The sequence below is a fragment of the Carettochelys insculpta genome, chromosome 1 (assembly GCF_033958435.1).
Source record: "Carettochelys insculpta isolate YL-2023 chromosome 1, ASM3395843v1, whole genome shotgun sequence".
Lineage (NCBI taxonomy): Eukaryota > Metazoa > Chordata > Testudines > Carettochelyidae > Carettochelys > Carettochelys insculpta.
Genome location: NC_134137.1, coordinates 276,517,336 through 276,544,303, shown reverse-complemented (window position 1 = coordinate 276,544,303; position 26,968 = coordinate 276,517,336). Strand labels below are relative to the sequence as shown.

General features: G+C 42.6%; 1 protein-coding gene across 1 annotated transcript; it reads left to right on the top strand.

The window, feature by feature from the left end:
- The first annotated feature begins 22 nt into the window (after positions 1 to 22).
- On the top strand, positions 23 to 26,074 carry BPIFC (BPI fold containing family C). The gene is made up of 16 exons (XM_074983846.1): positions 23 to 157; positions 3,672 to 3,799; positions 4,438 to 4,549; positions 5,960 to 6,088; positions 8,349 to 8,504; positions 9,592 to 9,655; positions 11,131 to 11,191; positions 13,232 to 13,323; positions 14,998 to 15,171; positions 15,922 to 15,975; positions 16,751 to 16,921; positions 17,907 to 17,974; positions 19,522 to 19,564; positions 20,385 to 20,448; positions 23,899 to 23,975; positions 25,888 to 26,074. Exons 2-16 carry the CDS (start codon positions 3,694 to 3,696, stop codon positions 25,927 to 25,929), a joined length of 1,413 nt encoding a protein of 470 aa, XP_074839947.1. The 5' UTR covers positions 23 to 157; positions 3,672 to 3,693; the 3' UTR covers positions 25,930 to 26,074.
- The last annotated feature ends 894 nt before the right edge of the window (positions 26,075 to 26,968 follow it).

Genomic DNA, 26,968 nt, shown 5'->3' with positions numbered 1-26,968 from the left:
CTGTTGACTGAGCAGCAAAGAATGTACACGCTCCCCCATATGCCAAAGACCAATTGGAGAAAGAGGAGAACTAGAAAAACAATCTCACCAGGCTGCGTACTATATGTGGACGCTGTGGTGGTGTAAAGCTAAGGCGCTGTGCTGTCGTACAGGCCAGGTAAACATTTTGTGTTTTGTTTTTATACGCAGTGATTCCTTGTCTGGCTTTGGGGTATAGGCAGGACCAGCCATCTTTGGTGGTTCATAATAAATGAAGGAAGTTCTGGCTTCTGATCACACCAGGGTCTGCAAATGAAGAGTTCGGATGAGAAAATGTAAGGGATTTTCAGTAGGGGTAGCTTTAAATGCTGTTAACCTATTACAAGTATTAATAAGTATTTGGCTACCTGTGAGTCTTTGGAATATCTGTAGAAGATAATGGTAACACTGGTGGATGTTTGGTGTCTCTGTTAGTGTACAAGTTTATTTAAAAGGAAACCTTTACTGGAAGGCTTATCCAAACTTTTTTGGGAATTAGTCCACAAAGCAGCCATAAAACATCAAACAGGAAAGGTCTGGGCTGAGATATCTGCAGTTCTGGTCAATAAAATAACTTGTAAAGCTTAGAGAGTTACATAGATAGAAACAAAGGAGCCTTTTCTCTTCCTTATAAGGAATTGAAGGTGTTTGAAAATTGTACCTCAGAAGGAAAGAGAATTACAAGAGTGGTTTATGTAAATGAGGGAGCTGTTTTGTTCGTCATACTAAGTTTCTGGGGATACAAGTATCAGAGTAATTATGTGTGAGATTCACTGGAGTCAACACGTATCTTGAATATTATATAGCTCCTCTAAGTTGAAGTATATGTCAGTCACGTAAACCACCCAGCTCTTATGGCTTTCTTTCCTTGCTTACACAGGTGGTGCAGTAAAGCAATTTACCTCATATTCAGTAGAGATGGGGGGTTAGAGGAAAGCTAGCTTGCTGAGTTTCGGTGCTGATAGGACAGGTAAAGTTGGTTAGTTGAGTGAAGTAACTAGAAGCAATTATTCAAGCCCCATTGATAACATGAGGAAGACTATATAACCTGGAAGCCCAGGCACTCCTCTAAGCTCTGAGAGATCCCTGCTCCAACTGATGTTTATACAAAGTGGAACAGCTCCAAGAGGAGGGGTTGAGAGAGCTACCACTCAAGCCACATAGGCACTTCAACCCAAGTCTCCTACAACTCAAGTGAGTATCCAAATTGCTGGACTATTGGCTATTTTGTGGTGGTTTCCTCACAATATCTTTTTTAATGTAAAAGGTTAAAGGGACTTGTTTTTTCCTCCCAGGGTGAAACAGAAAATTCTTTGAAATTTTGGGATTTTTTTGTGGGGTGGGAAAACTGTGTCCGTCCTAGCTCTGTTTCGGACTGGAGATGAAGGTGTTAGTTTTGACCTATACGCAGGTGGCTTGGGAGCTGGTTACATAAGAGTCCATTCCCATTGTGAGATCACTGCCGCTACAATCAGTGAAGGTCTTTGAACTGAGCACCAAAATGCCTACTTTAAAAGAAAAGAGCCTGGCTGCAGGGGATTCTCTATATGAAGTGAATTCTGGAATTCAGCTCTGGAATTCCCATATGCTCTGTTACACCCTGATCTTGCTGATTTCCAGAGCCTACTACAAGGCTATGCTCTTTTGTGTTTGAAGAAGAAGCGAGCTGAGGAGTGGTTTATTCAGGTGAGTGCAATGGGTCTTACTTTGCAATGTTATTTTGTTGGCAGAGTTTAGCTATGCAAAGGTTTGTGTTTAAGTTTTGGATTTTAAATTACTCTAAAAGTGCGTAGAGCCCTGGGGGTAAGTGCATTTTCAAATGGAAATAAAAAGTGTTTTCTTCTCTGTGTACTTAAGATTTTGTTGTTGTTCTTCATGTGCAATGATATTTCTTTGCTTTACTTGTCTATGTTGGTTCAGATGAAGAAAATGTGACAAGTTTTCCTAAAAGGACAAAGCTGTTCTGTGGAGCAGGTTAAAGACTGAACACTCCCATTTCCACACAATTAGACTAATCATATCCAATAATTGCTGATTATTTAAATCCTGATTATGAGTGATTTGAATCCCGGAATCACAGGATTCGTATGAGTTAGTGAAGGAAAGGCCCATTATATTGGGGATGACAAATTTTTTCATGTGTGGACTGCCATCATCACACACACATTGTCTTGCAGCCTGCCTCCTCCTCACTTCAAAAATGCTTCTGCATACTATCCCCCTGGTGGTGGATGGGAATTGTTTACATGGAAGTGTAAAAGTAGCAGCTGTGCATGTTTAGCTGCTGCTAATTACAGCGTAACCACTGGGAGTAAGGAGAACCAGCATGATGTAACCAGACAACTCTCCATGTGGTGGACCACAAGCCACAGTGAGAAAATATCTGTATTAGCTCATCCAGTCCACTTCCTTGCATGATTGTTCCCTTTCATATACTTTCTAGTGCTTTGTCCAATCAAATTTTAAAAGCCCATGGAGACAGGACATCCACCACTCCTCTGGCAGACCATTCCACAGTAGATCTTGCTGTCAGCGAAGTTCTCCTTACTTTCAGCCTTGCCCTAAATGTCCTGATGGTCAGATAATATTCCGCTTCCAATATTCCAGTTACAAAAGCCCAAAGAACATGTCTGGATGCAGTCATTCGCCACAACAGTGGTGAGCTGTGCAGAGCCAGTACGAGCCTCTGTGCCACGATTCATATGGGTAGAGCCCTGCAAGTCCACAGATTTGTATGCAGGGGTATACACACCCACAGATGAGAATGCAGGTTGCAGCAGCTCATTTTTGGAGATGCAGGTGTGAATACAAATTTTGTATCTAGAACCCTGCAAATTTGTGGATATCAGTGGATGCAGACATCTGGGGGTCATTTTTGCAGCTGCAAATGCAAATTTTGTATCTGTGCAGGACTCTACTTATGGGGATGCCTAGTCACTCTGTACAGAGTCTAGACTACCCTATGCACTGGAAATTAACCCAGTGGTACTTTTTTTTTTTTTAACAAGAAGAATTTGCTCATCCAAAATGTCTTCTCCACCCTGCAATCCAGTGAGCTGCATGTCGGCTCACTGCCATCCATCATGACATTTCAGTGATGGCTTATCCACATACTGTGGCTGCACACCCTCCATTGTCGATGTTACCAGGTGCACACGGAAAGGATAGATCTCCATCTCCTTGAAAGTTGCTGCTCCTGTGGGTGGGGCTGCTGGTAATAAAGACCAGAGAGGGAAAAAGTGCAGCAGAGGCAAATCCATTTCTCACCGGAGACCACTAATAGAGGTTTTTAAGTCCAGGCTTGACAGAGCCCTGACTGGGATGATTTAGTTGGGGTTAACCCTGCTCTGGGCAGGGTGCTGGCCTTGATGACCTCAGGTGGTCTCTTCCAGCCCTAGGATTCTATAATTCTAGTATGGCAGGAATGCACACCCCAGGGATCTTGGCTGCATGTGTACCCCTGTAAGCTCAGCAGAACAGTGCTAACAAAGTGCCTCTGCATGCTGAAAAGTCAGGGGTCAAGTCCCCAGATCCTCACCGCCCACTTCCATCCCATCCACAGGGAGAGGGAGCAGTTGCTCCCCAGACCATTAATAAGGCCTGATGATTTTGTGCATGAATCTTCTCGGATTAATTATAAATATTGTCCACAGGTCACTGTGAAAACAGGAAAAGATGCGGAGGATTTGGTGCTTTTTCCTCTTGTTACATTTGCTCATCGAGCCGCTTCATGCTAACTCAGGCCTCAAAGTGAGGATCATGCAGAAAGGGCTGGACTATGGTAAGTCTGCTACTTCCATAGTTATATGACAATAGATGTTATTATTATATTGAGCCCCTAATGCAAAGTATCAGAACCCCTTGAGAGAGAATGAGTTGCTCACAGTTATTGAGAAAAGATAAAATGTAAAGAGGGAGTGGCTTGGTGGCAAGGGAGAAGAGAGTTTCATAGATAACACAAGTGAAAAAGCAATTCCCAAATATACAGGGATGCGGATAGCAATAGAAATCCTCTAAACTTGAAGTACATTTTGTAAATCAGGGATCAACAATGTTTCCGAGGCAGAGTGCTGAAATTTGGCCTTTTGACCTCTCGGTACAGTCTGAGTGACGGTGATACTTTTTAAAGTCACTAACAGTCCTACGTACAATAGCTTCATTAATAAATAACTTCAGATGCAGAGCTTTACCGTTTGGGTCATGGCTGATAGGGTGGGCTCTTGTTAATCCACAGGTGGCATGGCTTTAAACAAGCTCTTGGCTGCATGGCAAGGAAGAGCAGGGCTGAGTTGCCACCTCACATGTCAATGAAAAACAGCTGGCATGCCACTCTTGGCACCTGTGCCATGAGTTTCTGACCCCTGATGTAAACTTTCCAACTGCCTCAGGTCAGCTGAAGAAATCTCTGTACCCTTGCAGGAAAGAAGATTGGGTTGGAAATCCTAAAACAAAGACTAAAAGAAGAAAGGTTCCCAGATTGGAGGGGCCAGGAGAAATCCGGAGTTGGTGATGTGGACTACGTGCTTTCAGGGTGAGCAAACTGGGAAAGCGTATTTTAAAACAACAGCACAAAATAGCTCTTTGCAATGTAATGTCAGCACATTGCAGGCTACCTTTGGTACTGTGCTTGTGTGTTGTCATGGAGATAACACAAAGTCATGCATTGCTTATAATTCAAAGAGAAATACGCACATTTATGATTTGAGGCCTGAGGCTGCTGAAGATGAAGGAAAGACCACTTTGGTTCAGCTACTAGGTTGCATGACACTGATAGAGAATATAGCTGTGAGAATAAATTAGAAGTATGCTACCAGCATAACTCGGGCAAGTATCCTGACAGTTGATTGATACCTAAGATGTAGGCACTGGAAATCTGTCTGACATAGTTGTAGGAAAGAAAGAAAAAGATAAACATTGTATTCTACTTATTGCTAAGAATTCTTGCAGGAAATGCCCATATTTTCAGACAAATAAGTCACTTTGTACCTGAAGTACAAGTGATGCAGCAATTGTAGACTATTTAGGTTAATGAAAAGCACAAACTTAAAATGTACAGGACCAAACTTTCAAAAGGGAGAGGGTCTCAGCCAAATATATATACATAACAATCTGTGTGCCTCTGATTGCTCAATTTACCTCGAATGTATGCGCAAATCACAAACATAAATTCACAAAGATTAGACAGACACCTTGCTGGTTGCTCACATAAGCATTTCCCTAATTTGCATGCACACTTGAGCTATACACTGTCACTTGCAAATGGGACATCACCCTTTGAAAATGTGGCAAATACAAGTTTCAGAAAAACTACAGACAGGGACTAGGTGTCTTTAGAGATTAGTAACAGAGCTAGGTGAATATTGCAAAAATTATTAGTGAACATTAGTGAGTATGCTTCAGCAATGATCATGCCTTTTTTGTTTGTGCTTCCCAGGACTAGTCAAGTGAACAAGCTGACTGGCAGGGATGTTCTCCAATACACCAATTTGTAAATAGATGTTGCAAGAATAGTCACATAACATGAATTCAACAAGAATCATTTAAAATATTGGCACCAGAATCTAGATTCTAAGAGATGAGACACATTCATAAAATCGTAGAACTATAGGGCTAGAAGGAACCTAATCCAGCCTTCCATGGTGAGCGAAGACCAAGTAACCTTGTTGATCCCTAACAGATGTTTGCTTGACTTATTTTTAAAAACCTTCCATGACTGAGACATTCATGAAATTCATCTTAATTAAAAATAGAAGGAGGGGTAGCACACAGTTTAGTGCCAGAGAGGGACATTTCTGCCAGTGGGAAAGGCTCTGCTTTGCTTCTGAGAATTTCTCTTTCTTTTAGGAGTACAGTTTGGCTTAGAATTAAGTTTAAACTTTGATTCAGATTCTCGTTTGCTTCTGGAATGCAAACTAATATCTTCTCTTTTTCTCCTTTATAGGATAAGTATTAAAACCATTGAATTCCCAGATGCTTCTGTATCCCTCATACCAGGGCTTGGAATTAAACTGTCAACCCAACATGCTTATGTGATCTTCAGTGCGAACTGGAGTATAAGGACCTGGTTGTTGTAAGTATAGAATTGTGTAGCCCAGGTGTTTTCCAGTGCAAGAATTAAAATGGAAAATACAAAGTTTAGTCACCAGTCTTACTTTTCGTAAGTTCAGGTACTTTATATCAGTTAACAACATGAGTGTTATAGCATACACAGACGTCTCCAGTGTGAGACATTCTCTTCTAGGTAACACTGTGGTCCTGCAATGTATGCATATGCAATTACTCACCTATTGTATACATTTATCGAGCTGGAAATGACTCCTCCAGCTCCAGTGCAGACAAGAAGCACAGCATGAAATGCACAGTCCAGGGGAAATGGAAGGTATGGTGACTTTAAACCTTCGTACCTTTGCACTCCTGGACATTTCTGGGTACAGGAGCGGCCCCTAGGACAGTATAAATTACTGTGCACTAAGTAACACTGAAGGTGGCCACTTTTGACAATGAGATCGCTCTATATTGGACCTATCAGTCCTTATCCTCAAAGGAAATCTGCACAACAGTTTTATAGGGCAAGCCTGGGAGCTTAAATTCACAACTTTGCTAGAAAATCCTGGTCTGAATAGAGACACTGGATTTATGACTTATCACAACAATCTGTAACCCACTGACCAACTTTCCTTTCCCCCAGATTCATTTCCTCCCTGATACTAGAGGGGTGTTACCCTTAACAGGTCACTTCACCTTGAAATGTGTTACATATTTACACTAAACAATCTGTTCCATGTTGTATTGAGCTGTGACACCCAGAGTATGTTTTCCAAACCTGAAGAAGAGTTCTGTGTATGGTCGAAATCTTGTCTTTTTCAAAAGATGTTGATCCCATAAAAGATATTATCTTCCACTCTGTCTCTCCAAGTTACACTGTGTAAGTTGCTAAGTTGTGGAAACATCTGTGGGTTACCCAGCTTCTGTTTTCAGATGAATATGTCACAGTACTGAATCCAGCAGGCCTTTTACTTGGCAAACCCCTCACAGTCAAAGCATGCCCCCTATGCCATGGCTTGAAGGGGGTGTTAAAAAAGCTGTCTTCCCAGTGTATGCACCAGCTAACTATGGGACTTTTAGGGCCCCTTATACCATGCTGACCTTTTTACCCAGTGAAAAAGAGCTGGAGCTGAGATGAGCCTCTCTCTCACTATATTGGCATGGTAACAGAGAGGTAGCCGTGTTAGTCTGTAGTCTAACAAAACAAGCAAGCAGTCATGTTGCACCTTTAAGACTAACAAAATAATTGCATTGTAACTGGAAGGTTAGCTACCAGAATAATTGAAACAGTATTACAGCTTGTTAGAATCCAGGTATATTAACTACGTGGAATTGGACTGAAACCTTACAATCCAGCCCTGTTAAAAAGCACCCTATCACTGTGGTTGCCCCAGAACAGACTATAAACAAGTGTGTGATATTAGGGAGTCACAGTTTGGTGCTTCCTCCTGGTTTCATGAGCAAGGGAATGGCATCAGCCTCTTTCCTAATGTTGCTAATTTCCTTCTGGACTCTGTGAATGGCTCTAAGGCTTAGTCTTTGGCCCTCAGAAGGCAGGGCAGCACCTTGTGGAAGTTGCTGTCATCCTGGGATGGGCTCCACAGATATGGTAGCCCACAAAGGAAAGGAAAGCTACTGCTTATACTTTCTTACTACATTGTCGTGGCCCATACGAGTGCTGATGACTGAACCGATGTCATTTACACTGTTGTTCTCCTCAGTCATGTAGTGAATTTTCTAGTGACATGAATTAGTGGCAATTAAAAGCATCAAAAAGTGTAACAACTGTGGGATTCCTCTGTCATTGGAGTCTAGCTGCACTGTAACATGGTGACAAGTATCAGAGAGGTAGCCATGTTAGTCTGTATCTGCAAAAACAACAAGAAGTCCTGTGGCACTTTAGACTAACAGATATTTTGGAGCATAAGCTTTCATGGGCAAAGACCCCCCTCTCTTTCTATTGTAGTTTCATGGTCTTGTGACAGTATTATTACAGATCAGGGGGTCATGGGAGAGCTACAATTTGGCATGGATCAGACAGACTGTCTCTGTAAAATCATGACATTGGGCAACCTTGACAAATCCAACACCATTCCAGCACTCACGCCTTGCTGATTAGTGTGTGAAACCTGATTCTTTGGAGGATCTACCCCTGCATCTACTTTAATCATTAGAGAATGTTTTGCCTATCTCTTTTCCTCCTCGGTGAAAGACATGGAGACTCTTTGATCTTGGACGTTTCCTGTAAATAGACTTTTCAACCAAGTTTGTTTTTGTCTGTGCAGCAAAGACCATGGAAGTTGTACAGTGTCCGTGTCAGGAGTGTTTGTTACAGCAACATTTAACATGTCCCAAGACAGCACATGTCACCCATCAATATCACTTGCCAGTTGCCAGATGAGTATCGGGGGTGTGGAAGTCAAGCTCAATGGAACAATCAGGTATGTGCAAGAGATTTTATACACTGCAGTGGAAAGTAACAGAGTCAATGGTGCCAGGCCTGGTGCTCAAAATCAGTCACCCAGATACATTTTTACATGTGTGTGTGCCAATGTAGGCACCAAAATCCAAAATGTGGGCTCTAAGCCTGCTCCCCAAGTTTGAAAATTAGACTTCTCAGCCAAATTTTCAGAACATGGCCTCATTTTGCAAGGATGCAACATATGCCATGTATGTATACAACAAAGAATTTAAATGGACAATATATGAGTTGCACAATGAATTGAGTGTAAATTAACTGAGTGCATATAAAGTTTATCGTCAGTATCCGTTGGTGGGGGAAACAACAAAAACTGCATTGCTTTATTGTACGTGTAGAATTGCCCAAGTACAACTGGGGGTGCAACTTGAAGTCCCTTTGAAAATGTAGCCCAAATTCTGAATGATTCTCACACAGAGAATTAAAAGAAATGTGTCATTCAGAAGGGAACATACTGGTGGTACTGCTTCAGTCATTTGGTTAGTGCTGGAGCCCTTTTTAGAAAGCAAAAGAAAGCATGGGTGAGCTGCTCCACATCCTATTTCAACACTAACATTCATTGTTTTCCAGGTAATATCCTAATCTTCAACCACAGGTGAGACTGAGAAGGTGGTGGTTGGACTGACAATACGAGGGGCTATAGCCACCCCAAAAATCACCATAGCTTCCCTCATAGCCACCCCTCCCAGCACAAAGGTCAAATGTTACACAGATACTTCACTGCTGCTGATGGTTCCACTGCATTCAAGGCTGGGCTCTTGGCCAGCCACTGCCATACTCCAGCTGCTGAGCCCTAAAGGCAGCACCTTCTGGTAATTTTGAGATTATAGGCGGATCCAGTATACACCCGGGTTTTATCCTCAGACAGGTTGTGTTGTGATATTGGAGCCTACAGACTGATACAACACTTATTATTTAGTGTGATAGGCTATTAGATTTCACACAAGTCCAGTTTATACAAGTAAGTATATTAGGATATATAACACTCAGTAACTATAGTTTTCAACTAATGAAAGCAGTGGTTTTCCCTTCTTTTTTCTTTTCTCCAGCTGGCTCCACAAATTCTTTACTAAATACTTGGAGAATCCCATTTACAGGAGCCTGGATACAAACGTAAGTCTTTATAAGTGTTTTAAAGAGAGAAACTTAAGGAATGCATCATGTCAGAGGCAACAGTCTTGAACTTGACTAAGGAATAACCCAATAAGCAGAAAAAATGCAACCTGATTCTGTACTGACCAGTACCTTCATAATCAGTTTGCAGATACCAACTTCCAGATAAACTCTGCACTTCGTAGCCATAGCAATAATTACCTTCAGGACAGGGTCTCCCTTTGGCTGACTTGTATATAGGGGCTGAAGTGAGGCTAACAACTTAGCTCCTGAAGCTTCTGTGATGGTTGGTTATTTTTTACACTCAAACTAAACGCATCTGTGGCTATGCACATTGTGGTTGTCAGTTAAATTGCATAGATACAGCATGACAGCTAGAAGAGGCATGTGTGAGCCCAGTGTTTCTCAACCTTTTGTTATAAAGTACCCCTTTTTTTAAAAAAAATTGTAAGAATCCCCAGTAACCCACAATTTTCATACACCCAAATTTTTTTTTCTACCATTGCCGCACATTTGTTTAAACAACTTAATTGTAAGTGGTTGATTGGAAGAAATTGCCCACAGGCAATAAACTTGCCATCATACTTATGATTGTGCAGAGAGGATAAATAAATAAATGACAATTAGATGAACATAAAATGTCCAATTTTTATTCATACATAGGTATATATTTTTATGCAAACATCAATGAACAGTGATCAACGAAAGTACAAGAAAAATTATAATCAGTGTAATGTGAAATTTGAGCTTGTTTGGATGAAATCGCACGTTCAAACCTAGGTTTCAAACTGCTGAGGGCCACAGTTAAATCAGTATTTCTGATATGGCTTCCTGTGTATGACCTTCTTCCAAATCTGCAGTTTTATCCTTTGCTTTCACAAAGAATCGGTGCATTTAAAACCCTTTCACTTGTAATTATAAATACGAAATTAAAATTGTACAAATAGCAATTTTATCACTTCAGATAAGTAGAATATTCCAGAGCCAGGCACTGCCAGCTCCCCACTTTAACTCAATCCCCGTTCCCTCTTCCAGAGTCGTGCCCCCACCAACCCTACCCACCCCCCACTTTAACCCAATCCCCCTTCCTCCAGAGCCAGGCACCCCTCCGCCCCACCGTAATCCAGTGCCGGCAACTCACCGGAGCCACCACTGCCATCACTACCATCACCACTGCCACGTGCTTCTCCCTCCAGGTTTTAGGGAGGGACACGTGTGCAGAGCAGTGCACAGAGCTCTCATGACTCCAAGCATTTTATTGCTCAAAGAGCTGCCTATGGCTCCAGTGCTGACACCCGCCAGACTTCCCTCACATACCCCTAAGGGTACGCATACCACACCTTGAAAAACACTGTGTGAGCCCAGTGAGAGAGTGAAATGGTCATAGTTATTTGAGCAGATCTGACTTTCATCCACTAGAAAGGGAAGGACACAGTATATACCAGGCAGTACATAATTTCTGTGTGTTTTTACAGTCATGTCCAAACATCAGACAAGGGATCCAACAGATTGATTCACAACTCAGAATGCTTCAGGGTGAGTGTGGGATGCTGCTTATTCTTTACAGTTCTTCTCTCATCCTCTTCAAGATGTTGTTTTCTTGTCAGCTGCTGTCATACATCTCGGTGGAGGTTCCCCTGTTGGGTGCCCATCAGGCAGCTGTGCTGGCTCATGGGTTGGTTTAAACTTCCTGGGGTTCCAGAAATCTGCAGCACTGTTTTCTCCCTGGGCCTCTCTGGCACATTTCCTGGGCCCTGTCTCTCAGACGACTACAGGCAATGGGGTTTCTTAAGACACCCAGAACCAGCATTGATGTTCCAAGATACCTCAATAGTTTAAACACACCTTCTCCTAGAACTCTATCAAAAGTTGTTGGGGTGTAGTTTATCCTCTCAGGAGGCACATAAGAGTTGTGAAGCATATAATTCAGATGCACCCTGCCCATTGCTCTTTTATGTAACAGGTTCTGGTCTGGCTATGGTCTGAAGAAGTGGGTCTGTCCCACGAAAGCTCACCTAATAAACTATTTTGCTAGTCTTTAAAGTGCTACTTTACTGCTTTTTGTTTTGGTAACACCTAAGTAAGTACGGCTCATTGATAAAACATGCATTGCACTTGCTAGGTCTCCCTTTCCTTGGGAATTCTTAGAGGCCCATCTGTGTTCATGATGGCACATTTCACCAGCAAGGTACATGCAGATCCTCTCTGCCTAAGCTCAGAAAAATGGCCAGGGAAGACTCCCAAAGGAGTAGCTACTGTATTTGATAACCTCCCAGTCCCTTTGTAAGGGGTCTCCTGGATCAGCTTCCCCAGCCAATCAGAAACCCAGGCAGGTGACTGTATTACCAAGCAACCTCTCTCACAATAAATCAGTTCTCCTGTGCAGCAGTCTATTGGTTAAAGCTATTCCATCTCAGTGGATGAGCACTACCAATTTAACAATCTTCTTTTATCAGCACTGTACCACTACTCTGATAGAATTTCAATCCAGTAGTTAGTTAAACACACCATATGGAAGGCCGAAGAAGCTGTACACTAAAATCAGTGGCTGTTTTTACCCACGCCACTTCTTCTGGAAGCAGCACGGTAATGAGCTGTCCAAAAGATGCTAATGAGGTGCATATGCAAATTTTCTGTCTGTCATTAGTATATTGGCATGTGGTTCAGAGTCCAGAACATACTCTTCCGGACTCCAAAGTACATGTGCAACGTGTGGCCTGCAGGGATCTTCCGGAAGGAAACCCTCCTTCTTCTGCAAGCTGCCTCTTCTCCAAAATTCCGAACCTTCTTCCGGATTCTGAACCACGTGCCGATATGCTAAGGAGGTGTGGAAAACTTGCATCCACACCTCATTAGCATCTTCTGGATAGCTCATTACTGTGCTGCTTCCGGAAGAAGCGGCACATGTAGACATAGCCAATGGGAGTTAGGCACCTGGCCTGCTGAAAATCCCATTACACCCTATCTGCTTCTTTAGATGCCTACCTATCTTTGCCCAGATGGCCTTCATCTATAATAAGCTAAGCCTGCAAGGGGCTGATTGCTTCCTGGGAGGTGCAATATGTTATCAGTTATTCCTGAAGACTCTGGGAGTTGACAACACTCTGTAGCTTGAAGAAAGTACTCAGCACTTTGCAGGGTTGAGCCTGAAAGGTGTAGTACTCACCCATTCCTTGCCACAATAATTTACGAGTCTATTTGTCCCTCTTTATAAGCACAGAACACGAACTGAAATCAATTGGAAGTTACAGCGTCATAGGTTATGCTCAGAAGTAGTCAAAAATATCAAGAAATGCCAGTAACTGCTTCAATTCTGAGGAGTGTCTCACAAAAGCAGAACTTTGGGAAAGTGATCAACTAAGTGTTGGGTGAGAGCAGAGGAGTGTCAGATCTGAGTCCCTGTTTGGTCAGTTTCCAAAGGGAACACCTTGGGCTCTAAACCACAAACACTTTTTTTTATTTTTTTTCCTCCCTCCTTGTTTTTAGCATTGTCTTGCCAAAGAGCTGAATTCACTCAGAATTAAATATTACCAGCTGTGTTAGACTCAACAACTGTTTTGTTTTCCACATTTACAGTCCCAATCCAGATCGATGCTTTTGCCCAAATAGACTACTGCCTTGTTAACTCTCCAGAAGTCTTCCAGTCATACATTGATCTGGACTTAAAGGTAATTATTTTAATGTTTTAATGCTAGATGTCTGGAACTGTGCTCTTTTAATTCTTCTTATCCTTTGCTAGATTGGTGCAGTTATTTATTATATTAGTTGTTGTTTATGTGTATGACCATAGCGCCTGAGAGCCCCAATCATTGTCCAATATACTGTTGTGCTAGGTGCTGTACAAACAAACAAAAAAATCCCTCCCTCAAAGAGCTTACAAGCCAAGAAAAGAGATAACAGAAGGTTGCTTTTGCTTCAACATTATGACTTGAATCTGACGAGAGTCTCCAAAGCAACGTCTCTTTGGGTTGTTTATCCCAGCAATTCTTTTGTAGAAACAGGACATGATTGTTAAATAAATTAGCAGAACAGGTGGTTCTGATTCTGTTGGTCAGTTACCCATCACAAGAAGAGAGCAGTAAATGAACACTGATCAAGTTAAAAGGAAAAAGAGAGAAAAGAAAAGAGAAAACACAGTGTGTAACCAACCCTAGCAGAAGAGAGGCAAGTGAATCACTGGAGCCTGATTATCCTGTCCATTGATTTCAGTGGAAGGTGTATGAATTACAAGATCAGAACACTGTAACTAGAAAGGGAGAGGGTTTACATTTAGGAGGGATAATTAAGCAACAAGTCCAGGGAGTAGACAGAGCACGTGCACACATATGCTCTGGAAAGAGAGCAAGCCAAGCCTGAAGAGCACTGCTGAGGCTCGAGCCCCTGAAAAATTTGTACAACAAGGGAACCATGAAGGAACGATAATGCATCCTGCTTTACTGTGCTGCTGAGCAGTAAGATTTTGTTGTCATGCTCCATAAAGTGTAAAAACAATTTAGTTTTACTAAGTGAATACATGGTTTGTCTTTTTAACATCCTCCGTATTTTCTTTTATTTTAAATTATTTTAAATTTTGTTTTGTAAAAATACAGTGTTTTTTTTAAAAATTCTAGATTCAGAAATATTCAGCACTTCAGCATTTAAAACCATTACTTTTTCTCCCCTGGCTAATATTATAGTTAGTGCATTAATTATTCCAACTATATTTGGCTATTCCTATATTTTTCCTTCTACATCTCCAGTGTTCTTCGGCCTGCGCTGGGAAGCATTTTTTTTCTGGGTGCATTTCAAGATGTTGATTTTGAGCCATAAAGCCCCAAATGGCAGCTCTGTTGGCTTTGCCCAGTGAACAAAGCCTTAGAGAACTTTCAGTGCATGACAGTGGGATCCAAACAGTCAATTAGTGCATGATAGGCTAGCATGCATGTACAGCGAGCTAGGTTGGCTACACCGCAGCTTGACCCTCGATAAGTCTTCATGTGGACAAGCCCATATAAATCATGTCTCTCCTAATGTACCATCCTGACAGATGACATCACTGGATAGCTCTTAATGATAGTTCTCAGATTAGAATTCTTGGAAGCCAGGGTTGAGATTTTTTCAAATTGAGGAGCCATAATCAGGATCCTCAATCAGTGTTTAGGTGCAGAAATAAGTTGCCCCATTTTCTAGCATACTAACCCCTGAGTAGCCTCTTGATGACTGCAGTGGATGTCCAGCATCTTTGAAAAACAGGCCAGCAGCGTTCTGCAAGTGGTATGGGGATGGTCAAAAATCCACCATTGTAAAAATGCATTCAGTTTTCGATAGGCCCTGATTTTATAAGTGACAATAATACTTTGCAGGGTGCAATCTATCCAGTCAGAAATTGGACTGATCTAGCCTTCGTGCCGGCTCCCTTCATTCTCCCAGACAAAAATGATTCCATGCTTTACCTTGGCATTTCTGAGTACTTCTTTCAGTCTGCCTCACTGGCTTACTACAAAGCAGGGGCCTTCAACATCAACATTGCAGAGGAGGTGAGTGGAATTTGCAGATGAGGGGATTAAAAATGTTCCAGGCATGGTCCTCCACAAAAAGTGATTTTACAAACTCATTTGCACTGTGGTTGAAGACTCATTGTTACCCTTGCCATGCAGTTATCAGAAAGTGATCGTGGCCTTGACCACTAATTCTCTATTTTGCCATTATGTAGTACTGTACCTAGGTTTCTCAGGCCAAATTCAGACCAAACATCTAGATTGCACCAAATTGGGTCACAGGGCTGCTGGCTTCCAAGGAACCAGCAGGTGGCAGGTTCAAAATAGGCACAATTTACATCCATAAGTGACAAGTCACAAAGCTGAACCACAAGCTTCTTTGAACAGGACAGGGAAATTCACATGGGAGACTCTACTGCCTCATTGTTAACTTTCTGTAACCTTTGCTGACTCAGGTGTCACGAAACATAGCAGTTTATCTGGGAGGCCAAGCAGAGCTTTAAGTCCTGTTTCCAGTAGATTCCATATATCCCAGAAACAGAAGGCTGTAGGCCCAAAGGGGAGCACAATATTGCACCTGTATTTCTTCAGAAGATTCTAATCTTTGTTTCTTCTGCACGTATTTTTGTGTACATTAGTGAGAATTTGACTGAGTGCTCTAGGATTCTCCCTAGGAATTTTCCCAAAGGTTCAGATGTACGAGTTATTAAAATGACAACAGCAGAATTAAAGAAAACCAAGATGTGAAGCTCCCCGAGGAAGGAATAATACTTTACATTTGTTTTGCAGCTTTCCAGTTACTTTAATATAACTACGAAGACATTTGGCAACATCATTCCTGAGGTGGGTATTTTTAGTTCTGTGAACCCCGAAGAATTCACCAGAGCTAGTCCCAGGGTGGGTGTTATCTAGTTACTTGTCCCAGGTCAAGACAGTCCTGACTAGCCCGACTTCGTCTCTGCTAAGAACCCCTTTCTCCTGCCCAGAGCATGAGTGAAGGTGGCAGTGAGGAGGCAGCTTGGGTTCCTGCTGGCCTGGAGAGACAGACGAGGGACTGAAAATGGATACAAGAGAAGTGCTATAGGCAGAGCATAAATCTACAATCTCAGCACTCTAGGGGTTAAATGTTCCTGTCTACTTCCAGAGTGACAATAGTTCTTTTTCCATCATAAAGCCAATAGTCATGCTTGTAAGCCAAGTTCCTCATAATCACATCTATCTGCAAAGAACCATGCCCACTAATGGTGATACACTGGCTCCTCAGCCTCTTTGTTGACTTGTTTGAGTGCCATGTTCATGTTTCCCTTTCCTGACCTGTTCACAAACAAGAATTTATTCCTCTGGAAACCGGTCCTCTCTTGAAGGGAATGGGGCCTCTGATAATGGAATGGACTTTCCTCCACATTCCCAATACTGCCAGTACCATTGGGTCATCATCACAGAAGACATCCCTATCCCTGTTGCAGCAAGTACTCTACCATCTTGTTGGCATCTTGTCTAAAGTTTGAGCTTCATGAACCCTCTCCAAACAATGATTTAATGAATAAGTTCACTCTTCAGAGTTGCTCTGTATAAAAGCTATTTTCAGACTCTCCTTCTTTGCCTTGAAACCCTACAGGTTGCCCAGTATTATGTAGAGGCACACCCTGCAAGGCTGAACCTGATGATTGCTGCAGCACCTGTTGTCAGTTTACAGCCAGATGCCTTTGCTGTAGAGATCTGTGCCTCCATGGAGGTGCTTGCTGTCCTGCCAGACTCAACCAGCCAATCCATGTTTACAGTGGATATAGTAAGTACCATGGAACAGGGCATTAAATTCCATCTAGGAGTTAAAAAAACAGTTTGCTCTTTCACTCTGCCAGAAACGAAGGCAATTGAAGGACCTAGAGGTCAGTACCTGCAACACACTAGGCAAATTCTGCCCTTAAATAGACAAATTTCATTAACTGCAGCCAGGGGTTGAACATGAATGTCTGGGGACATAATTTGGCCTGCAGGGTAAATTCACTTAAAGAGGAATAAAAACCCAGATATATTACTGCTTTATTATCTGAAGCTCAGTTCTCTAGAATTCCATGTTATGCAGCAACAGGTCATGTCACCAGACATCTCTTCATTACACTGAAAATGTCCTCAATTAATTAAAATCTCAGTTGTCCTCACTTTAAATATTGCCCTTACCATTGAGATAATCAAGGCTGAACTGTGCATAAGCCCCACAACAGGCAGAAAGTAGCACTGGATGAGGCAGCTTCAGTATTTAACAAAGAAGGTGAAACTGTTGCGTTTGAAATTGTCTAAGGCTGTGTCTACACTACCTCCCCACTTCGAAGGGAGGATGGTAAGTAGGGTGTTGGGAGTTTATTAATTAAGTGCTGCGGTGCACATGCGGTGCAAAGTGCTGGCTCCCGCGTAGCCACAGCTCACCCACCAGTACTTCGAAGTGCCTGGACAACTTCGAAATCCTTTTACTCCTCAAAATTTTGAGAGGCACTTTGAGGAGGCATTTTGAGGCGGCTACACGTGAGCTGGCACTTCAAAGCTTGACCCTTCGGAGTTGCCACCGGGGGTGGGGGGAGGAATTTGCTTAATGAAGTGCTGCATATGCACCATAGCACTTCATTAATAAACTCCCAATGCCCTGCTTACCATCCTCCCTTCGAAGTAGGGAGGTAGTATAGACAAGCCCTAAGGAGACTATGTTTGTGTCTGAATCTAAGAGAGGACCCCATTCTGCATGCCTACAGTAAACACAATATTCTTCTCTCCTGCAGACAGCAAGTTCTAGTGCCAGTCTGACTGTCTTTGAACAGAAGTTGATCGGCTCATTATGTCTGAACAGGTAAACGGACCTCAGACCATTCAGGGAGCAACATTAGTGATCCCAGTACTAAGACACAACAGGACTTTATGGTGTCAGCCTAGTTGTGCAGTTAGTCCAACATAAGGAGAAAGCAGTCGGTGGAATTTACCTTCTTTCTCACAAGGGTAGGGAACTGAGATGCTTTTGGCTATATTGTCCAAATCCTGTGGATGAAAGATAACCATATTTTGGGGCCACTGAGTCTTCTGCTGTTACTTTGTTCTGTTCCTTTCTTAGTAAAAGTAGCTGTGCTGGATTTGATAGTCTAAAATCTTTAGCCCTGATACTGACCTGTGCTCAGATCAGCTCATCACAAAAGAAAGGCAAGGGCTACCAGGGAACTGATTAGGATTTCCTGATTCACTGGGTCTTTCTGCCCCAGCCCCAGCATATTCTTAGGCAAGCCCTGGCATTGTTCTGACTTAAGCAAGTTGTCAACAGCCTCCAAGGGACTGTCTGCCAGCTGGGAACAGCCCGTTCGCACTGAGCCCCCATCACACATCTTCCCCACTCCTGACACGCCCTATCTTTCAGGGGTGAATAGGAGAGTGGCACATGGCCTATTACGATGATTCTGCATCATTGAGAGTAATCCTACATGGTGGGGGAATGCTCAACTGGCTTTATCCAGCTGCTTTACAGCCCTTTTGTGCAACCAGAGCAGGGCAAAGGGGCCAGAACATGGGAAAGAATTTGGGCCAGTATACATACATGCTATAGGAATGATTCCAAGCATTGGCTTGGTGATGCCCAACTGGTCAGAAAAATGTAATCTGAATTCATGAAATTTTCTGGAGCATTTAAGTTTTCACTAAAAAGAAGAACATAGATGTTCACATGTGGATTTTTAAAAGTCTGGGTGATGGGTTGGCCCCTCCCGCCAGATAAGGACCAGACTCTTGAGTGGTAGGTGATGGAAACCCAGGTTGACAAGAACTGTATCTAGGAAGACAGAATTGGATATCTTCAAACTCCAGATGCTTTCAGCAAGAAGTCCCTAAGGAGAGTAGTGGGGTGTCAGGAACCTAAGGAGGAAGATGTACTTAGGAAGGCCTCAGACTTTACAGGGAGGAAGTGTTGCAGTGGGCAAGCCTCCGAAACCTTGCAAACTAAACTCAACTTCTGAATGGTTTGCAGCTAAGCCATCATCATTGGCCACATTCTTCAAGTGGAATTTTACCTCCTAGCTCCAGTAGCAAAATTCTTTCAGTAAATCTGCAAGCAAGGGGATCTTTCTGCCTTGACATGGTGAAGTTCAAATGTATGAATCAGTGAAATGTACACAATGAAACACAGGGAAAATCCACTCACAGTCCTGGATAGACTTCTTCCAGGCCACCCTCCTCTGCATGTTCCAGGCAATGCCACATAGAAACACTCCTCTTGTTTTCTGTGGGAGGCAGCGTATAGGATGTGCAGCCATAGATGAGTGTCTCATCATGGGCGTATAAGACCTGAAGTCACTGTGGCTAAAACAAAGTGCCTTCAGCCTTTATAATGACTCTTTCTTTTTTTACTACTTTCAGATTCCAGCTTTCTCTGGCTGACTCCAGAGTTGGGTTCTTTGAGGTAAGTTGATTGTTTCAGTGTCTAAGAAATAAGAACCAAGAATCTCAGAGAAATTGTCAGTCTGAAGAGTAAGGAATAGAATTTCCCCTACAAGCCAGTTGTAACTCATTAGACTTTGTCCTTTCTTGGACAGGTTTTTTTTTTCCTGGCAATAAGTGTCTATTTACGTCTCAGCACCTCTTCGGGGCTCCTAAAAATGAAATGTTTTCTAATTTCTCTTATTTCTGTAAATGTTTCATCATCAGAGAGACACTAAAATTAAGACTGTTAGGTGTACAACAGTAATCTGAAATGCAGCAAAAGAAGGAAGACCATGTTGTTGGTTAGAACATGCTCCCTAGAATGGCAGACTGGCATTGGTGGTGTGCTGAGACTCAGCACAGGTCCTCCTCATTAAGGGAGGGAATAGGAGCCAAGAATACTAGTCACATACTAACCACATAATAGGGAAAAAGCTTGCCTCCCACAGAAAGCAATTTCATCCTGAGGACAACTGATCAACTGCAGAAAGCTGAGTAGAGGAGAATTAAAATCTCCCAGGTCCTACTGTACAGTTAAAATATTTTGCAGGTAAATGAAATTGATTATTTTAAATGAAAATATTGCAAGCATTGTAATTAGATCTAGATCCTCATGTTGCTTATCATTCTTAAGCCTCAAGAACCAAAGGCCATTGTCACTTGGAGGTTTTGTCTACTCAAATGAGACCTGCTTCTGTGAGCTGGGCTTTTCTTCTTAAAATTCCATCCAAGATTTAGTATGGAGCAGCTTCATAGGTATTAGAAAATGGTCCCTAAATGCATTTTCTCCCCCATGGCAGGTCTCACTTTTGGAGAATTTCCTGTCTTATGTTTTACAGAATGGAGTAATCCCAGCAGCCAATGGTAAGGATAATGACTAATTCTCTTTAATGGCCCTGATCTCTGTTAACAAAACAGCTGTTACCAGCACAGATGGCATGAGACACGCTGGATAGGGGAGGCTTTCCCCTGTCCCACACCTTATGTGTCCCTCACTGGAGCCAAGAGCCCCCTTACCCCAGAGCATCAGAGGGACAGGCACCCCTAGTCTATAACTACTGCCTCTCCCAGCCTATACTACTGCCACCCAGGGTAACCCATGGCTCCAGGAACTGGTAATGCAATATGAGGCTTTTCATCATCAGGGACCCTTTCACAGAAATGACAAGATGTCATTGCAATCAGTTGGTAGCCTATGTGAAATGGATTGGGGGTATTGGCCAATTTCTAGGGGACAAGTAAACACATTCTCCAACCACCATGACAATTGGAACTAATCTGGAGTTTTATCAGAGAAATCAAGGATGGACTTGGTATAAAAAGTGAATTATCGGCACTGAACTGGCACTCAAGAGATTCTGTTCCTACCTCTGCCACTGCCTTGCTGAGTGATGTTGGGTAAATCGCTCCTCACCCTCTGCCTCAGTTTCCGCACCTATAAAATGATACTGACTTTATGAGTAAAGAGCCTAGAGTGCTATGGATGAAAAATGCTATGTATGAGTAAATTACAGTTATACTGAGAGGTACAGATTACTGGATCACAACATTTTTTAGAGTGGGTGTGAATGTATTTGTATCTGTCAGGATAAGTTAATCACAAACTCCTCACTGAAGACGAAATACAGCTTAGGAGAGCTAGTGTGCTGATCACTTCCTGAAAATTGCTGAGATGTCTTTAAATGGGTGAATGAGTTCAGCCCTCCCTCATACACAAAAATACTCAGTATAAAACAGAGACACAGAACTTTGCACATTCTTTGTCACAGAACAAAGAAATACCTAGCACAAATTTCTGTTCTCTACTGGAACATCCCCAGAGTCCCACACTTTGACTAGCTGCTTGGATTAAAAAGGGACAACATTCTCACCATCTCTAGAGATGGTCTCTACAAGTAAGATGAGGCATGCTGGTGGAGCTCTATAAGGATGTATTTCGTCTTTCTTGGGCAATCAATGCAGGCAAAGAAGAGGGGGTGTTGGCAGTGGTTGAGACACAAGACTTGTGTTCACTACTCCTCTAGTAACACTAAGGCTGTGTCTACACGAGCTCCCAACTTCAAAGGAAGCATGGTAAGTAGGGTGTCAGGAGATTACAAATGAAGTGTTGTGGTGTATATGCAGCACTTCATTAAGCTAATACTCCCCCACAGCAAATCCGAAGTGGCAAACTTCGAAGTGCAAGCTTGCGTGTAGCCACAGCTAACCCGTGAGGAGTAAAGGGACTTTGAAGTAGCCCAGGCCCTTCGAAGTAGGAAGACTGGAAGAGGGCAAATATAGTGCCCATCTACAAAAAGGGGAATAAGAACAACCCAGGAAATTACAGGCCAGTAAGCTTAACTTCTGTTAAGATAATGGAGCAGGTAGTTAAGGAAGTCATCTGCAAGCACTTGGAAGGTAGTAAAGTGATAGGGAACAGCCAGCATGGTTTTGTAAAAAACAAATCATGTCAAACCAACCTGATAGCTTTTTTTGACACGATAACGAGACTCGTAGATAAGGGAGAAGCAGTGGATGTGGTATACCTAGACTTTAGTTCAGCATTTGATACGGTCTCGCATAATATTCTTATCGACAAACTAGGCAAGTCCAACTTAAATCGCGCTGCAATAAGGTGGGTGCATAACTGGCTGGCTAATCGCACCCAGAGAGTAGTTGTTAATGGAGCTCAATCCAGCTGGAAAAGCATAACAAGTGGGGTTCTGCAGGGGTCTGTTTTGGGACCAGTTCTGTTCAATATCTTCATTAATAGAAAGTACGCTTATTAAGTTTGCAGATGATACCAAGCTGGGAGGGGTTGCAACTACCTTGGAGGATAGGGTCATAATTCAGAATGATCTAGATAAATTAGAGAAATGGTCTGAAGTAAACAGGATGAAGTTTAATAAAGATAAATGTAAGGTGCTGCACTTAGGAAGGAATAATCTGTTTCACACATACAGAATGGGAAAAGACTGTCTAGGAAGGAGTACAGCAGAAAGGGACCTAGGGGTTCTAGTAGATCACAAGTTAAATATGAGTCAACAGTGTGATGCTGTTGCAAAAAAAGCAAACATGATTCTGGGATGCATTAGCAGGTGTGTTGTGAACAAGACACGAGAAATCATTCTACCGCTCTACTCTGTGCTGGTTAGACCTCAGCTGGAATATTGTGTCCAGTTCTGGGCACCCCAATTCAAGAAAGATGTGGAGAAATTAGAGAAGGTCCAGAGAAGAGCAACTAGAATGATAAAAGGTCTGGAGAACATGACTTATGAAGAAAGGCTGAAAGAATTGGGCTTGTTTAGCTTGGAAAAAAGAAGATTGAGGGGGGACATGATAGCGGATTTCAGATATCTTAAAGGGTGTCATAAGGAGGAGGGAGAAAACTTGTTCTTCTTGGCCTCTGAGAAGAGAACAAGAGGCAATGGACTTAAACTGCAGCAAGGGAAGTTTAGGTTGGACATTAGGAAAAAGTTCCTAACTGTCAGGGTGGTCAAGTACTGGAATAAGTTGCCAAGGGAGGTTGTGGAATCTCCCTCACTGGAGATATTTAAGAACAGATTAGATAGATGTCTATCAGGGATGGTGTAGATAGTGGTCGGTCCTGCCGTCGGGGCAGGGGACTGGACTCAATGGCCTCTCGAGGCCCCTTCCGGTCCTAGTGTTCTATGATTCTATGATTCTGTAAGTACTGGTGGGTGAGCCGCGGCTGCACGCAAGCCGGAACTTCAAAGTTTGCTGCTTCAAAGTTTCTTCAGGAGCGAATTAGCTTAATGGAGTGCTGCATATGCACCATAGCACTTCATTAGTAATCTCCCAACACCCTACTTACCAGGCTCCCTTCAAAGTTGGGAGCTAGTGTAGACACAGCCTAAGTGACTTTGGATAGGACCCTTAGGAGAATTAATATGCTGACCACTTCCTGAAAAATGCCGAGGCAATAGGAGCACATTCAGAAAATAGATAAATTGGTGGAAGTAAGGTCCATCAATGACTCTTAGACAAGATGTGCAGGAAGAGTATTCATAGCCTCTGTTTGCCAGCAGCTGAGTGGGTGAAGAGGGATGGATCACTTGGTATTCTGTTCATTCCCTCTGGGACACCTGGTATTGGTCATTGCAGAAGACAGGATACTGAGCTAGGTGGGTCTTTGGTCTGCCCAATACCGCCATTCTTATGTTCATGACCGATCTTTGCCTATTTGTAAATGGTGATCATATGTGTGAGGGTTCATGGTTGCAAACACCTTGAGATCCTTGGAAAGGCGCTATAGAAGTGCCAGTTATAATTATTATTGTTATAATTATGCACATTTTATTTGTCTTTTGTAAGTTAAACTGAAGAATGGATTCCCTCTTCCCAGTCTGGACCAAGTTACCCTCCTCAGACCTGTCATTAAAGTTAATGAGGTGAGAAACTGGGTTTCTTCTTAAAAAAGGGTTACTCTTTTGCTGCGTCTTCACCATATTAAACATTAAAAATCCTTGGCATAAGATAAGAATTTTCATACTGATAGAAGTTTCTCTTTAGCATCAATTCCTCTGTCTTTGAGGAGAAAAATAAAACTGAGCCAAATGTGTGGATATTCAGTGTCCAAATGCACTCAGTGGGTCAAATTTAAATGTGGTGGAAGTGAGAGCAGCCCCTTGAAAGTCAAAGGAGTTTATGCCTTCTCAAATTTGCCCTGCAAAGTGGAATTCAAATCTCCATTTTCTCAGTGCAACCCCACTGAGTTCCGTAGAGTTGCTCAAATATAATGGAAACAGAATTTGGCCTTTTTCATGTCGTATGAATAAATGGAGACAGCTAGCAGAGGAGAAGCGAGCACACAGAAAGCACAATAATTACTTGCCAGACACCCACTACATCTGCAAGAGATGCAGCAAGGACTGTCACTCTCGTGTGGGTCTTTATAGTCACAATAGACGCTGTAAATGAAGTCTTAAATTGAAACTTTAAAGGGCGCGATCCATAGTCTGTGCAGACTGAAGGATGCCTACCTATATATACATAAAATAATGATAAAGATGCAGGGCATTTTCTGAGGATCAAAGGGACTGACAGCCTTGCTTGGCCAATGGGTGAGGCAGGAGGGGGAATCCTGCTCTGCATCCCCAGAAGGGGTGGGGCCTCTGGCAGATGGAGCAGGGCTAGGGCAGCCAGGCCTTAGTGCTGCCCAAACGGCAGCAAGCCCTGCCCACGACAATAGTACTCAGTACTGCCTGCCATGCACTGTTCATGCAGCACAAGAATTTAGCACTTGAATTGCACACACAGGGCATTCCTAGCAAATGCATACACAGACAATTAATTAGCCAGTTGGATTGCTTCAATCATCTCCCAACTTTTCAGGCAGTTTATACTGCCCCAGCATTGTGCCCAGTTCTTTGACTGGGGCTGAAGCCTCATTCTGGAGTGGGAACGTGAGGAGTTTTAAGCCACAATTTCACTCCATAAATCCAGCTGATTAGTTAGCTTTTTCTATCCTTTTTAAAATCCTCTCCCTCTCAGTTATCAGTTATTATTCTCCAGATCCGAAGAAGTGGGTCTGTCCCATGAAAGCTCATCATCTAATAAATTATAGTGTTAGTCTTTAAGGTGCTACAGGACTGCTTTTTTGTTTTGTAAAGATACAGACTAACACAGCTACCTCTCTGAGATTATCCACAAACCTGGGACAGCTTTGTGGCAGGCCAGTCCCCTGATATAAATTGGAACTAACTTGTACTTGCTACCAACAACCCAGAGAAGGCCAATGCAATAGCTAGTGGCAAGGTAGCCCCAGCCCTTTCACATTCCTTCCTTTCTAGGCAGGCTATACAAGTACTAGGAGTGGGCAGGTGGTACTGGAGCATCATCCGCATGTAATGCCAACAGACCTGAGTTGCCAGCACCAGGGATTGAACCTACAACTATAGAGTCTAAAGCCCTGTGCTTTACTACATGAGCTAAAGGTTAACTAGGTGTCAGCAGAGCAGAGACTTCACTCACCCAAGTATGAGGTGTAAGTGCCTCTGGGTACTACATGTGCATCAGTGAAGGTTGTCTGTAAAATGGAGTGATAGTCCCATGGCTGGCTGCATGAGCTTTAGGTGCAGCATTTTTTGCTGACAGTGTGGTGCAATGTAGCAGAACCCTAAGGAATGTATGGGTTTATGGAAGTCTGTCCTTTTGCGAACTTCTTGAGGTTGCTGCTGTTAAGTTCCAGTTCTCTTCAGTGAAGATTCTCACCCTTAATTCCAAGCAGAATTAAAACGTGAAATTCAGACTTTTAACTATCAGTAATTTAAGGCACTTTTGTGAATGTTCCTCTCTCCTCAGGGTTATCTTCTGATTTCCACTGACATTGACTACAAGCTGTAAGGAAAGAGAGCTCATTTGGATGATCAAGAAACTACCATGAGGCTGAAGACTGAAGGCTGTCTCTTTGTTTTTAAAAATTCTGGGAATGAGCAAAGTCTTCACACTTCTGCTCTGATTTGGGCAAAAAGCCCAAAAGAAAGAGGGAATTGACTGCTTGATTATTTAAAACATGTATCAAGCAGAGAATCATGTAAAACATATTGCAGTGTGAATCTTGGGTAGGGGAAGCATTTGTTATTCAGGAGTTTGCAAGTGCTACAAAAGTTTTAAAGGCTGAAGTCTATGTCTGCCATAGGAAGCTCAACATTCTTTAGCGAAAAGGAAGGATGTATGCCATCAAGCAGCAAACACAGCTGTTTTGGCAGCTGCTCTATTAATGGTCTTGTAGCATAAATTTTTTATGTTTCCAAATGAATACATCTGTTGTGTTTCATATAAAGTGAAAAGTATCAAAAAGTGCTTCAAACTGAAAACCCTCCTGTTGCCTCTGAGAACTAAAATCTTCTGAGTTCTTTGTGGAAAGATTTCATAAGAGTTTAATCAGGGGCAATTAGCACTTCTTAGTGGTATGTATTCTGATGTCGTTTATTGTAATGGGTGCTAAAAGGCTCCAGAACTAGACAACTTAGAGCTGAAAAGAACCCATTAATCTAGTTCATGTCCCTGACAGTAGTAGTACGGAATTATTCTTTATACTTTTGTTAGTACTGTGTCCCTAAGTTTTATATGTGCTTAGTACAGAGGCACCAACCCGTGGCTCTTCAGAAGTTAATATATGGGTCCTTTCATAGTTTCCAACTTGGGCTGGAGCTACAGGTGCCACCTTTCCAATGTGCTAGGGGTGCTTGCTGCTCAAACCCCAGCTCTACCCCAGACCCTGCCTCCACTCTACCCCTTATAGTCTAGATCCATGGTGTCTGACACACCAGTCACTAGCCAAATGTGGCTGTTTGGCCAGGTGAGTTTGGCTAGTTGGCTTGAACGATAAATATATTTTCAGGAAAATGTGGCTAGTTTTCTGTAGCAGTAGCCACTATAG

Bases quoted from the DNA above. Each gene is read 5' to 3' on its own strand.
- BPIFC (XM_074983846.1), top strand. From the start codon at position 3,694: ATGCGGAGGATTTGGTGCTTTTTCCTCTTGTTACATTTGCTCATCGAG. The intron at 13,324-14,997 runs GTAATTATTTTA...AATACTTTGCAG, and splicing joins ACATTGATCTGGACTTAAAG to GGTGCAATCTATCCAGTCAG. The intron at 15,976-16,750 runs GTGGGTATTTTT...GAAACCCTACAG, and splicing joins TTGGCAACATCATTCCTGAG to GTTGCCCAGTATTATGTAGA.